The sequence below is a fragment of the Haliotis rufescens genome, unplaced genomic scaffold (genome assembly GCF_023055435.1).
Source record: "Haliotis rufescens isolate VD_foot unplaced genomic scaffold, xgHalRufe1.0.p SCAF_2, whole genome shotgun sequence".
NCBI lineage: Eukaryota > Metazoa > Mollusca > Gastropoda > Lepetellida > Haliotidae > Haliotis > Haliotis rufescens.
In genome coordinates, this window is record NW_025963890.1 from 46997696 (window position 1) to 47012186 (window position 14491).

Here is a 14491-nt window from a genome sequence, read left to right on the forward strand (position 1 = left end):
TGTTCGATTTCCCACATGGGTACAATGTTTGAAGCCCATTTCTGGTATCCCCCGCTATAATATTGCTGGAATATTGCTAAAAGAGGTGTAAGACCATACTCACACATTCAGTGGAACAGGTGACCCGCGAAGATCCGGGGTAGAATAGGTCTGCAGCAACCCATGCTTGCCGTGAAAGGCAACTATGCTTGTCGTAAGAGGCGACTAACGGGATCAGGTGGTCAGGCTCACTGACTTGGTTGATGCATGACATCGATCTCAGTTGCATGGATCGATGCTCATGATTTCAATCACTGGAATGTCTGGTTCAGACTCGATTATTTAACAGACCGCAGTCATATAACAAACAAACAAACACTGGAACAGGTATTCTGTTATTTGGGTATTCGACGGCAGAATATATCAACACCAAAATGACTTTTGGTTGTCACAATGTGTAAACTGGTGTTGATCGCTACTCTACACACCACTAGTATACCTTGGCCTGAGTTGACTATTTACAGGCTGCCATGGTATGGCTTGAATATTGCTGACTGTGGTGTAAAACAACATTCACTCACTCTCTCTAATTTTCAGGGTCTTGTTGGTTAATTTTCTACGTGACAATGATCATATACACTGAGGGGACGGCCCAGTCGTCGAAGGCACCGCGAATCGCTCAACAGAGTTGCGTCCCTTGGGCACGCCAGACACCTATGATTGTGGGTTTTAATCCCGGTTCACCCCGATTATGTTTCTAGGTTTGTCAGCACCATTCCCATGCTCATGGGTTTAACCGAAGTGGTAAACGTCTGAGACCTGCATCACTTTGGGCTTTCCTCCCACATTAAGCTGACATGCCTGTATATAACTGTAATACAGTTAAAACCGGCGTTAACCCAACTCACTCACTCATATATACTGATACGAACACACAATCATATCCATTGTTTCAGGCAGACATGGAGAAAGCCAAAGCCATCTGCCCCGAGCGGATCAAGACAAGACGGGTGCCCCAGAATCTGGAGAGTGAGATTAGACAGACAATGAAGAGGATTCAGACTGAGGAAAAGAGGTATAGTAGTCTACCCCAACCTGCAGCTGAATTCAGTCAGACAGTGTTTCATTGGTTCACTGCCTCTGTGGTCTAGTGGATAGAGCATTAGTTCAGAGAAGTGGTTTGATCTCATGCCACATCCATAGTGTAGTGGATAGAGCATCTGCCCGGCTTGAGGAAAGTTGGAAGTTTGACCCCAACTACCTCAGTGGTTCTGTGGATGGACTGTCTGCCCGGAGTGTATTGTCTGGTTCTGTCTCAGTGGGACCCGTGAAGATCCGGGCTAGAATAGGGCTTCAGCAACCCATGCTTGCCGTAAAAGGCGACTATGCTTGTCGTAAAGGCGACTAACGGGATCGGGTGGTCAGGCTGACTGACTTGGTTGATGCATGTCATCGTATTTCAATTGCGTAGATCGATGCTAATGATATCAATCACTGGATTGTCTTGTCCAGACTCGATTATTTACAGACCGCCGTCATATAGCTGCAATATTGCTGAGTGCGGCGTTAAACAACAAAAAAAAACAACAAATATTTCAAGTTTTCCTTAGTTGATAAGTCAGTATGGTGTAGTGGATAGAGCATCTGCCCAGAGAGGGGAGGGTCTGTGGTTAGATCCTTGGCCACATCAATGGTGTTGTGGATAGAGCATCTGCCCTGCTGGAGGAATGTTGGAAGTTCGACCCAAACTACCTCTGATCTAGTGGATAGTGTGTCTGCCCCGGAGAGTGTAAGGTCTGTGGTTCAGTATCAGTGACCTCTGTGGTGTAGTGGATAGAGCATCTGCCCAGGAGGGGGAAAGTAGGAGATTCAACCATAACTACCTCCGTGGTCTAGTGGATAGAGCATCTGCCCAGGAGGGGGAAAGTAGGAGATTCAACCATAACTACCTCCGTGGTCTAGTGGATAGAGCATCTGCCCAGGAGGGGGAAAGTAGGAGATTCAACCATAACTACCTCCGTGGTCTAGTGGATAGAGTGTGTGCCTGTAGAGCGGAAAGTCAGTGTTTAAATCCCAGGCTGTGTCATACCAAAAGGTGTTGAAAGATGGTGTTTAATCTTGCCTTGCCTGGCACACAATGTCATGGGTATTAAACAAGGAATGGTCGGCTCAGAGTCAGTATCTATATCTGAGCTAGGTATCTGTGTTAAAACTGTGACATGGTAGTGGTCCAGCAATCAGCAATATCAGTCTCAGGCTCCTATAAAACCTTGCGAGGGATGCATAAAACCACACCCTCATGCTACTACAGTGTGCAGCTTTTTGCTTCGAAGCAGGGTATAAGTGATTTATTCTCCCGCTCAGAAATTTATTTCCCTCCCAGGCAGGATACATAGTATTTTGTTAAGATCACATGAACCAATCAGATCTCATCAGTTTATAATGGAGGTAAGGTAATGTATATTGTTTTGTGTTTCAACAGCCATGGCATCAATAATCTGTAAATGACGGTGTGTATTGTGTTGCAGCCATGGCAATCCAGATGAAATCACCAGAAAATATCATGAGACACAGCAGGCCTTCAGGAAAATCCGCCGCGAAGTTAATCAGCTGAAAAAATTTATAGAGGTAGGTTTAATGCCATTACCTGTCTGTGAACATGATGAATGTATGCTACCCTGCAGTCAGGCTGAATGTTATCTCCCCTGACCAATATTGACAGGTGAACATATTGTCATTACCACCAGCTACTGGGACTCAATTCACTGACACCTTAGATAGTTTGAAATTCTGTATGAAAATATGATTCCTTAATCCTTAACCACATGTTTTCTTTCATTGGTGATTTTATTCCCAGGTTTCAAGGCAACTGATATTAGCTCAACTGGAGAACACCACAGAGATATTTTTTCACAGATTTTTGGAAACCCACCAGACCAAGAAACATGGATGATCTCATCATTGATGCCATGTATCCCAATGTTATTCTGATCACCTTTCAATATTTCCTTGTTTTTTTAGTCGGCATATACCTCTGTAAGTCATTAGCACCTTAATTGTAAATTGATGTCTGTATATCCTTTCTCAATATTGCTTGGACATTTTACACAAGCCAAGTCCCATCTTTGATCATGTAAGTGTCTCAGCTGCATGTTATCATGGCTTTAATGTATCTTGCTTTAACTGAGCATTAATTCATTTCATAAACCGTATGTACCTGATTCAGCCCTGTACATACATGCTCCTTGCATTAGAGGCCATCAAGCCAGGTGAGTAGCTTGCACTGTTACCTGTACTAACGAGTTACTGTCTTCAGGCTCACATGGACCTTCCAGCCAGTCCTAGTTTTGGTCGAGTTTTCAGTCCTCCTTGCCAGCCATACTAGTTTGGGTTGAGTTTTCAGTCCTCCTTGCCAGCCATACTAGTTTGGGTCGAGTTTTCAGTCCTCCTTGACAGCCATACTAGTTTGGGTCGAGTTTTCAGTCCTCCTTGACAGCCATACTAGTTTGGGTCGAGTTTTCAGTCCTCCTTGACAGCCATACTAGTTTGGGTCGAGTTTTCAGTCCTCCTTGACAGCCATACTAGTTTGGGTCGAGTTTTCAGTCCTCCTTGCCAGCCATACTAGTTTGGGTCGAGTTTTCAGTCCTCCTTGACAGCCATACTAGTTTGGGTTGAGTTTTCAGTCCTCCTTGCCAGCCATACTAGTTTGGGTTGAGTTTTCAGTCCTCCTTGACAGCCATACTAGTTTGGGTCGAGTTTTCAGTCCTCCTTGACAGCCATACTAGTTTGGGTCGAGTTTTCAGTCCTCCTTGCCAGCCATACTAGTTTGGGTCGAGTTTTCAGTCCTCCTTGACAGCCATACTAGTTTGGGTCGAGTTTTCAGTCCTCCTTGACAGCCATACTAGTTTGGGTCGAGTTTTCAGTCATCCTTGCCAGCCATACTGGTTTGGGTCGAGTTTTCAGTCCTTGCCAGCCATACTAGTTTGGGTCAAGTTTTCGGTCCTCCTTTCCAGCCATACTAGTTTGGGTTGAGTTTTCGATTCTCCTTGCCAGCCATACTGGTTTGGGTCGAGTTTTCAGTCCTTCTAGCCCGTCTTACTGTAAATCTTGAAATTAATGTGCCTCCAAATTAATGCGACTGCTGACCCCTAGCCAAAAATGTGACTCCATATTATCGCGACTCTCCCCTACTCCCCTCCCAAGTGGAATGATACATATCCTTGTGTCGGCCTTTGATGCAGTGGTGCGTGAGTGGCGTCTGTCTGGACTGCTGTGTTCAATGATGCAAAGTTTGACACAAGTCGAACTCATGACCCCAACAGTGATAACTCACTGGATGCCCATTGTGTCATTCCTATTCTTTGAATGACATTGGACTATACTTGTTACCACTGCTGGTCAGTAAACCGTGTTTGTGTTTATATTCAACTTGGTATTTCCGCTATCCTTAGCGTGCAGTGAGGCCGTCTTATTGTTGAGTCATTTTGGAGACATAAATGCAAAGTTTTAATTAATGCGAGCAAAGACGACTCACATTTTTCGCAACCCGTGAAGATACCGGGGTAGAATAGGTCTTCAGCAACCCATGCTTGCCGTAAAAGGCGACCTTACTTGTCGTAAAAGGCGACTAACGGGATCGGGTGGTCAGGCTAGCTGACTTTGTTGATGCATGCCATCGATCCCAATTGCATGGATCGATACTCATGATATTAATCACTCGATTGTCTGGTCCAGACTCAATTATTTACAGACCACCGTCATATAGCTGGAATATTGCTGAGTGCGGCGTTAAACAACAAACCAACCAAAAATCACATTTTTCGCATTTAATTCATTCTCGTGTTTATTTCCAGATTTTGCAGTATGTCGAGTAGGCGTTTGAGTCAGCGAGGGTTCATTGTATGTCAATGAGTTCATCATAATGATTTTACTTTTTCAGGAACTCAATATCTTGATGAACAGGATCTCAAGATACATTAATCTGCTTCAGTCATATTTCTAAAGAGTGAAAGCAGTCGAGGAAAATATGTTGAGTTTGAATTAACAAAAGTTCATTGTATGTTGAATTGCATGATCATGACGGTTTTACTTTTTCAGGAACTTGATATCTCAATAGGGACGAGGATGTCAAGATATGTGTTTATACGTCAGTCGTATTCGTACCGAGTGAAAGTACTCTTTATTGAACATACCTCCATGACTAAGTCCATGAGAGGATCTCTGTCTATAAACCATAATACAGAAGAAATAGTGTTGAAAGTGAGTGTTCCCCTGAGGGACGACTACCTCATGATATGGACTATAACCTCCAACCCCTGGGTCGGGAGGGGCACAAGCTGTGTTCATTGGGGCTGCATGAAATCACCATCACGATACTTTGTGGGATTATATTGAAAACATTTCGCTATCTTGTGGTTATATTTCAGTGTGAAACTCAGGGTTTTACCTAAACTTACAAAACCAGAGGTCCAGGGGATCCAATAACTACTTTTAAGGGATTTTCAGGCAATATGAGGGTCCTGTAAAGTAATGAAATGGTGTAATGTAGGTTTAGATCATTACTTAGAGCCTGGAATGAATCAATGATCATGTGGACTGTGGTCATGATTGATGGATGAAATAACAGACACCCATAACTGTTCTTGATGCGCTGTAGGTACAATGAATATTATTGGGCAACCTTTGGGATGCAGTATATATTTTTTTCTGTGGCTATTCTCTACATTTGTGCGTCGTGTAAAACCCTGGAAACTATGTATGTATGGATGCTATAGTAGTGTAAAGATGACTTAAGATGTAACATTATTTTCTGGCTCTATCTGTGCGAAATGTTGATGTTTATATCCCTGTGTTATGGGTTTTCGGAGGCTTATGAAACTTTTGTTTCCTTGCTAATCACAAGAACAGCTGTAACACATCAAACTCATATAAAATCAAGCCATCATCTGAGTATTTACAATGTCTGTGTGACTCCACAACTCTTGTTATAGCGGGAGTCCTCGCGATAAACATGGCCGTCTGAAAACGTATAATCTATGTATTTATGTTGTGTAAAAAATGAATTTTAACATAATTTTCTAACCCTATGTACAACAGCTTTAAGCTGTTTTTTGGTCTTGTTGGTTTTAAAGTGACCCTGCAATGGATGAAACATGAGTTGGTACCATGGAACTACTGAGATCCATATTGTATCGCGATCATGTGTTTTATTACAGCCCTAATGTTCCACTCTTGTTTGAGAAATGGTTGGAACTTATGTCTGTATCATGTTGCTAGTAATGTGTGATGGCCATCTTTGCATGGATCTCTTCAGCTGGACTTACTCACTTATCAAGGACAGAGGCATTGTAAGTATGTTTAGGCCATAGTTTGTCAAAAAAAATTGTCAAAAAAACACAGTGTTGGTTCTCAGGCTCCGCCTGCATCATCATGAAGTCCGCCACATGTTTAATATTCCATTTTCCCCCCAAAAAACCAAAACGAACAATTAAAAACAATATAACACACAGTCACTTCCCTTTACATCTTGTGTTATGGTCATGGTAGCAATATGTACTTGTATGCTTGTTTATGTAGGGAGGCCCTTTCCCATGTTGTTGGTACACAACTGTTTATTTGGTTACATACTAGTTTGAACACACACACATGCGTGCACGCACACGCACACGCACACGCACACGCACATGCACGCACGCACACACACACACACACACGCATGCATGCATGCATGCACACATGCCCACCAACACTATAGTCATTGCCTGAGAACCAAATCTTCTTTTTTTTTTAAGCCTCAGATATGTATACATTAAATGGCAAAACATACCTGCAACCTTTGTCCTTGTCCTTGACCTTGTCTGTCGTGTCTGCCTTGCCTGTTGCCACCAGCAACCCGCTACAACATTCTTCTCATGACAGGCACACTAAACGCTATAGTCATGTTCAAAATTTGATAGTTTGGTGAAATGTACCTCCAGGTCATCACACTGAACAGAAAACACACATGACTTCAGGTATATTGACTTTCCGTTTTTAATCTTTGAACGTTTTTTTAATCTTGGTTCATTCCAAAAGACATGTCAGCTATCAGTGTTTACAGTGAAGATGTTGGTGACAGCATGTTTGTCGTGTCTGTAGGTAAAATGGAGTCTCGTGTCAAACATTCTCTGTCGTTTGACATAGCATATGTTGCCCTTTGTCAGTCGGCCAGCTTGTGGAACTGCCTCCAGATAACACTATTTCATTTCCTGGCACTGCATTAATTCAGAAAATCGTTAAATTGCAAACCAAACAATTTTGTTTGCTGCTTGTATGGCTTTGGTGCTGAAGAAACAAAAGCCATTTCTTGGAGTACAGCCAATTGCATCCGGGAACACCGGTAGTCTTTTCTTCAGCATGCTTGTCATTAACATCAGACCCTCATGCTGAACATATTTTTTATAGAACAACTTAAACTCTAATGTCCACAGTCTTTTATTTTTTGTTGATTGAGAAGCACACACATTCTAGAAAGGTATAGCAGTTCCTCTCCTCTCCTGCTGTGTGTTCACGTAAGGTATTCTATCACTGGTCACTCAGATCAATCACTAGTCACTCAGATCAATCGCTGGTAACCCATATCAATCACTAGTCACTCAGATCAATCACTGGTAACCCAGATTAATATCTGGTCACACGGATCTATGGCCGAGACGGTTGGGGGTCAGGCCGAACTCACAATAAGTGTTAGATTAGAACTAGTCCAGTCGTCCTTGCCAATAGTTAAGGTATCATAAGGACCAGTAGAAATTTGCCATTAAAAAGGGTTTTGCTATATGTTATCATTATAAGGACTAGTGGACTACAAATGTTAGATTCTACCACTGACAATATATCAAACACAAGCTCACTAATTTTGACCATTAAATCACTTCAAACGCTCACTGTATTTGATAAAAAAACAACTATTCATCCGCTCACTAAATTCAACCTTTAAACCTACACAAATGCTCACTAAATTTGACCATTAAACCTGTACAAACAACAGCTGCTGTAGCGTCAGTCCCCTCCCCTTCCGTCAGGAGACTTTGCTTCAGTAAGAACCGAGTACAGGAACGTGAAGTCGTGTTTGTGGCAGTTCATCTAACTCATTCCGATACAAGTCTGATGAAGATGGTGCCGTGTCCCTGGTCATGTGAGGAGTTGTTGCACCGTGGTCCTGCAGGATGGCTGTGAGACGTGTCCTGTCCCTTGTCAAGTAGTACATGTTTGTGTTTTTCAGCACTTGGAGAAAGTTATGAGTCATCGCCAGCAGCAGTATGCCCAGTTCAGAAGTTTTATTAGCATCCGAGCCAAATATTTCTTTGTTGTGTTGCTAAGCAACAGGAATTATGTGGGCAAGATGAGTTTCAATCATGAGAAAGAATCCCTTGAAATGTCTGTAAGTTCCTTTAGTGTTCTTCATAGTGTAGAGATTGCTGGGCTCCATTGCTGCTTGTGCCAATCCGCTTGAGTCATCACAGTGCAACCTTCAGCTTGCTGCATTGAGTGTTTGATGATTTGAGTTGCCTAGTTTCTCACGTAGTCCCCTACTCACTCCCTGCACCAAGCACCGCTCCATTCCAAACTCGTGGTCATGTAGAGAGATGCCATGTGTTTGAGTGAATTAGCCATGTTAAAGCATGATACAGCTGCAGTGTTGCAACGGTGCACATATTTTACCACTTACTCACATCCTCCCTTACTAATGATCCCCACATTAAAGGTTGACTGCTTGAGTTGAATGAGCGTCACCTTAACAAATAGCGATATTGTACTTCAAAGGGAACGTAGGGGTTGTTGAGGGCATGGGTGGCCCAGATAGTACATGCGTTGATGACCACATGGTAAGAGGTCTCTCTGTTGTTGCTGGGAAGATAGTACTTGTGCTGATGACCACGTGGTAAGAGATCTCTCAGTTGTTGCTGGGAAGATAGTACTTGCGATGATGACCACGTGGTAAGAAATCTCTCAGTTGTTGCTGGGAAGATAGTACTTGCGTTGATGACCACGAGGTAAGAGATCTCTCAGTTGTTGCTGGGAAGATAGTACTTGCGATGATGACCACGTGGTAAGAAATCTCTCAGTTGTTGCTGGGAAGATAGTACTTGCGATGATGACCACGTGGTAAGAAATCTCTCAGTTGTTGCTGGGAAGATAGTACTTGCGATGATGACCAGGTGGTAAGAAATCTCTCAGTTGTTGCTGGGAAGATAGTACTTGCGATGATGACCATGAGGTAAGAGATCTCTCAGTTGTTGCTGGGAAGATAGTACTTGCGATGATGACAACGTGGTAAGAGATCTCTCAGTTGTTGCTGGGAAGATAGTACTTGCGATGATGACCAAGTGGTAAGAAATCTCTCAGTTGTTGCTGGGAAGATAGTACTTGCGATGATGACCACGTGGTAAGAAATCTCTCAGTTGTTGCTGGGAAGATAGTACTTGCGATGATGACCACGTGGTAAGAGATCTCTCAGCAGTTTCTGACTGCTCATGGTAGAACATCTGCCCAGAGAGTAGAAGGCCAGGATTTCGATCCCCAGCTGCGTCTAACAAACGACTTTAAAGGTGGTACTTGTTGTTAGCCTGCCTGGTGCTCGCATTAAGTTGCTTAAACCAGGACTGGTCAGCTCGGAGTCAGTATGCTGTGTCTGAGTCTGGTATTCATGTTAAACTGCGGCATGGTCATTAAACCAAGAGTGGTTACGACTTTCTTATTAAAGTACTTGGAGGAATTGGACTTTCCAGTTTAAAATTGCACCGAAGTTGGCATGTGTTCCAAAACCAGAAATGATGTCATTAGACTGGAATTGCCATAAGGTTTTTCATTATGTTAGCTGCATGCAAAGTACAGTCAAGTCTTGTTATTTTGACACTCGTTAATCCGACAATCACCTTTATCCAACACTAATGAAGGGAACCGATTAAATCAGTGCTATTTAGACCCGTTAATCCGACAGCCTCACACTCCCAACGAATTACCGAAATCACTCATACATCAGTCTCGTTAATCCGACACAGTGATCAGCTTACTCTGTGGTCATCTGCCCGGGAGTACCCCATGTTTTGATCCGAGACAAGCCAGCTGGTAGCTGCATATTACAACGGCTGTGGAGATAAACTTGCTTCACAATAAACAAAATTAATCTTTTAATAAACAAAACAATATTAATCACATGCTTATATTACTCAATCTCATTAGAGTAGGATACAAGTTCTCGCTACCGCTGTGGACATCCCATTACAGGTCACGTCAGAACGACCTTTTGCAAACTGACCGACCAATGAAATAACTAACAGGAAGTCCACATTAGCCACTTAAAAAAAAGCTTTCTTGAGCTTTGAGGCACTAATTTCAAACTGCCGACTTCCGTTCCTGACTGCTTTTTAAAGTATTTTGATTTAGTCACACCTCATAACAGAAGTTTTGTGTTAAGTTTTAGAGTTGCATGATTAAAAAACACATTCCACTAACTATGTTACAATATGAATATTTCATTTTTTACAACAACATGTTGGTATCGTTATCTATCATGTAGTTGTCCAATTTTCGATCACGAACGCTGATACTGCTTAATTTCGTTTATCCGACATACTCGTTAATCCGAAATAATTATCTACAACCAACCATGTCGGATTAACAGACCTTGACTGTACTTTAATTTGGGTTGAGACTCTAGTGTGCATGTTCTGAAGACAATAGTGTCACCTGGAAATGGCGCTGGAGAGGGTGAGTTTTTGGGGGGCAAATACCTGCAAACACTTTTCTTGTTTCAATGTGGTATTCACCTGTGCATCAGGGTGCTTGCAATAATTGGTTGAATTGCTTGAACACACCAGCATGCAATATGCCTGTAGAAGCTCCATACAGTGATATGTGCATGTCGGGTCAAAGCTTACACATCGCTAACACAAACCTGGAACATGACCCTTGACATGACCCTTGACATGACCAACAGATTTTGGCATGTGAATAGGCCCCAATGTGTTTCTACTTCTCTGTAAGATGTAGCCATGTCTTCTATGACATGAGTTGCATTTAGATTCAAACACATTTGGATTTAAATCTCCACAAATCAGAGACCAGTGAAGATTCCGGGGTAGAATAGGTCTTCAGCAACCCATGCTTGCTGTAAAAGGTGACTCTGGGTGGCCAGGCTCGCTGACTTGGTTGATGCATGTCATCGATCCCAATTGCGTGGATCGATGCTCATGATGTCAATCACTGGATTGTCTGGTCCGGACTCGATTATAAACAGACCGCCGTCATATAGCTGGAATATTGCTAAGTGCGGCGTTAAACAATAAACCAACCAACCACAAATCAGACAATCATTTTAAATTTAATCCACATAAGGAAGTTATATAATTCCCCACTTTAAACATGTGCAGTGTGTGATTTAGAACATCAGTTTGATACCTTGTCAAAATCTGTAAATCTTGAAATGTAGGAATTCTGTGGTAAATGTGTAAGCGAAAGACGGAATTTCCACAGAAGTAAGCCTCAGTTGCATAAACCAATGGACTGAGCATCGTTTATGGTACCAGTTACCTCCCTTTGTACTCACCAGCATGAAATCTTCTTGGTTAAGCATGGAACTAGAATTAACACATACAGAGTTTTCATTTGTATAGGGACCCGTGAAGATCCAGGGTAGAATAGGTCTTAAGCAACCCATGCTTGCTGTAAAAGGCGACTGATTGTCGTAAGAGGCAACTAACGGGATCAGAAGTCAGGCTCGCTGACTTGGTTGATGCATGTCATCGTATCCCAACTGCGTGGATCATTGCTCATGTTTTCAATCACTGGATTGTCTGGTCCAGACTCGATTATTCACAGACCGCCATCATGTAGCTGAAATATTGCTGAGTGCGGCGTAAACAACAAACAAACAAATCATTTGTATAGGAGTTTCATTCACTGAGAAACATGCCTTTCTCTGCTAGATGTGACAAAGGGGATACTCTACACCCCCCTGTATCTCCAGAAGACTAATTGCACTTTTGTTGTGTAAACCAGCTGCTTTAAGGGAGTTGTCGCTTCTCTATGCACCTGCCGCTAGTGTTGTCCATGTTAGTAGCCTGTTCCAGCTACTGATGCCTCCTATCCCATCAGTAGCTGCCCCAACAGTCCAGCAATCTCGGCATGTAAAGAAGTGTGAACCCAGCTCGTAGTGAGTCTGTCCCTTTATTAGTTGTCTCCTAGTGTATATTTCAGTTTTTCAGGGTTTCAGATCGGTTCATTTCCTGGGATATTAAATGACTGTTATCCAACATGTCTTCAGATTTTTTTCAAAATTTAGTCTGATCCAGAAATTTGGAAAAAGGTGTCATTCGTCACCACTCGCCCCTTTCCGTAACCTGCAAGAAGAATTGTTCACCTATCGATGAATGTTATGTGCGAAAATACGACAAACCAAACAGAATGAGCGTATGATTTCAAGTTCTTCGTCAAAGAATCCCTCGGATATAATTTCTGTTTTTACATATGTCTTGCATCTAAAAATATACCCAAGACGCAGTTAAATGTGTTCAATCATACTGTATAATTTCGCATGTCCTGATGTGCTTTAAATTGCATCTGAAATATAAATAATATATGGGGAAATATATGTGAATCATTGTGCAACGAGTTGACAATTGTGTTAGGTATGCCCGTTTGCGCTAAGACGGAACCCGGTTGCAAAAATGGCCACGAGAGGGGCACGAGTCGCTATTCGGCTTGTCCCGGAATAACATGAGTTGGTCACGAATGAAAAGGTGTGTGTCACAGTACGCAAGTTCGGAACAGATTCATATGGTGTCAACGAGTCTATGCATAGTCCAATCAAAATCGCGTAACGAACTACATGGATTTCAACGTGCAGATTTCGTTCGACTGCAGGATTTGCAAAACGTCGACAGATATTTTGCAAATCTTTTCATGTTTTTAATCAAGGTGCTCAAGTGATTTGATGCTCTTTGTGGCGTAAGACACGTTTTATTTCAATAGAGATCTTGGTTATCGCCATTTTGCTCGAAGCAAATGCAAGTGATATGAGTGATGGAATCTGATTGGTCAATGGGAGGGACATGGAAGGGACATAACTCGTAAAAGCCAGTGGTAGCGCTACGATCGAGTCTGGAAATTCCAACCTAGTTCGTCAAGGGTGGGAACTGGACTTTCGTAGTCAGTTAACACCCTTGCCTCAGGAAGATGGTTAATGCATGGACGCTTTCATTTGTCATGTAGATTACTCATCAGGTTTTTTTCTTTTCATAGCGATGCAGGCGTTGGTTTTGTTTTGCATAGATTATTTGGGTCACAAGTTGGTACTATTTTGTTTGAGTGAGTGAGTTGGGTATAACGCCGCTTTTCACAGTATTCCAGTCATATCGCGGCGTGTCAGCTTCATGTGGGAGGAAAGCCTGAAGGGATGCAGGTCTCAGACGTTTACCACTTCGGTGAAACCCACGAGCACGGATATGGTGCTGACAAACCTAGAAACATAATCAGGGCGAACCGGGATTCAAACCCACAATCATAGGTTTCTGGCATGCTCAAGGGACGCAACTCTGCACAGCGAATCGCGGCGCCTTAGATGACTGGGCCACCTGTGCCCCCCCTCCCCCCCAGTTTATTTCAAGAAATTGTAGTAGTTGTCATTATCAAGGCTTTGAGTGATTGTCTCACCAAGAACTATATTTAAGTCAAGGTTTGATGGAATAAATGGGCAGCTCTAATATGTGGCAAAGATGGACAATTGGCCCAAGGCACTGCCTCTCACTAACCTTAATTGTGTACATGTCTGTTAAACAAAACTTATCCACGACAGGTCAGTTGATTTTAGACCCCTGAAGATCCGGGGAAGAATAGGTCTTCAGCAACCCATGCTTGCCCTAAAAGGCAACTATGCTTGTCGTAAGAGGCGACTAACGGGATCGGGTGGTCAGGCTCGCTGACTTGGTTGATGCATGTCATCGATCCCAATTGCATTGATCAATGCTCATGATGTCAATCACTGGATTATTTACAGACCACCATCATATAGCCGGAATATTGCTGAGTGCAAACAAACAAACAAACAGTTGAGTTTAGCTATCCAGGAGGTCCGTGGTGTCACAAGTTCTAAGTTCTAAGTAATTAAACTTTCCCTAATGTCAAGCAAAAAGAATTTTAAAAATTCCAGGTAATTATTTCAATTTGTAACAAAAAAATCTTATTTCAGAATTAATTATGATCTTTATTTCATGGCCAGAAAACTATTTTTTTACCGAAGAATGTTTCGAATTTCACCTTTCTTAGAAGGCATATAGTCTCCTGAGCAATAGTAATAAGCAGATGTATCGCCCTATATGATTAATAGTTGATGTATCACCCAATATAATTAGTAACTGGTGTATCGCCCTATATAAATAATAGCTGACTTGTCACCCTATGTAAGTAATAGCTGATGTATTGCCCTGTGTCTGTAATAACTGATGCATCACCCTATATATAAGTAATAGCTGAT

At 42.4% G+C, this 14491-nt stretch overlaps 1 protein-coding gene across 2 annotated transcripts in view; it reads left to right on the forward strand.

The window, feature by feature from the left end:
• LOC124142200 (structural maintenance of chromosomes protein 6-like) overlaps positions 1 to 14491 on the forward strand; it is a 53663-nt gene that overhangs the window by 31173 nt on the left and 7999 nt on the right. Inside the window, exons 22-24 of one of the 2 annotated variants that reach the window (XM_048400062.1) lie at positions 936 to 1054; positions 2508 to 2607; positions 5077 to 5238. In XM_048400062.1, coding sequence (XP_048256019.1) covers positions 936 to 1054; positions 2508 to 2607; positions 5077 to 5238 — 381 coding nt within the window. Of the gene's footprint in view, positions 1 to 935; positions 1055 to 2507; positions 2608 to 5076; positions 5239 to 8239; positions 8399 to 14491 lie in introns of both variants that reach the window. The other variant, XM_048400063.1, reaches the window with a different exon arrangement.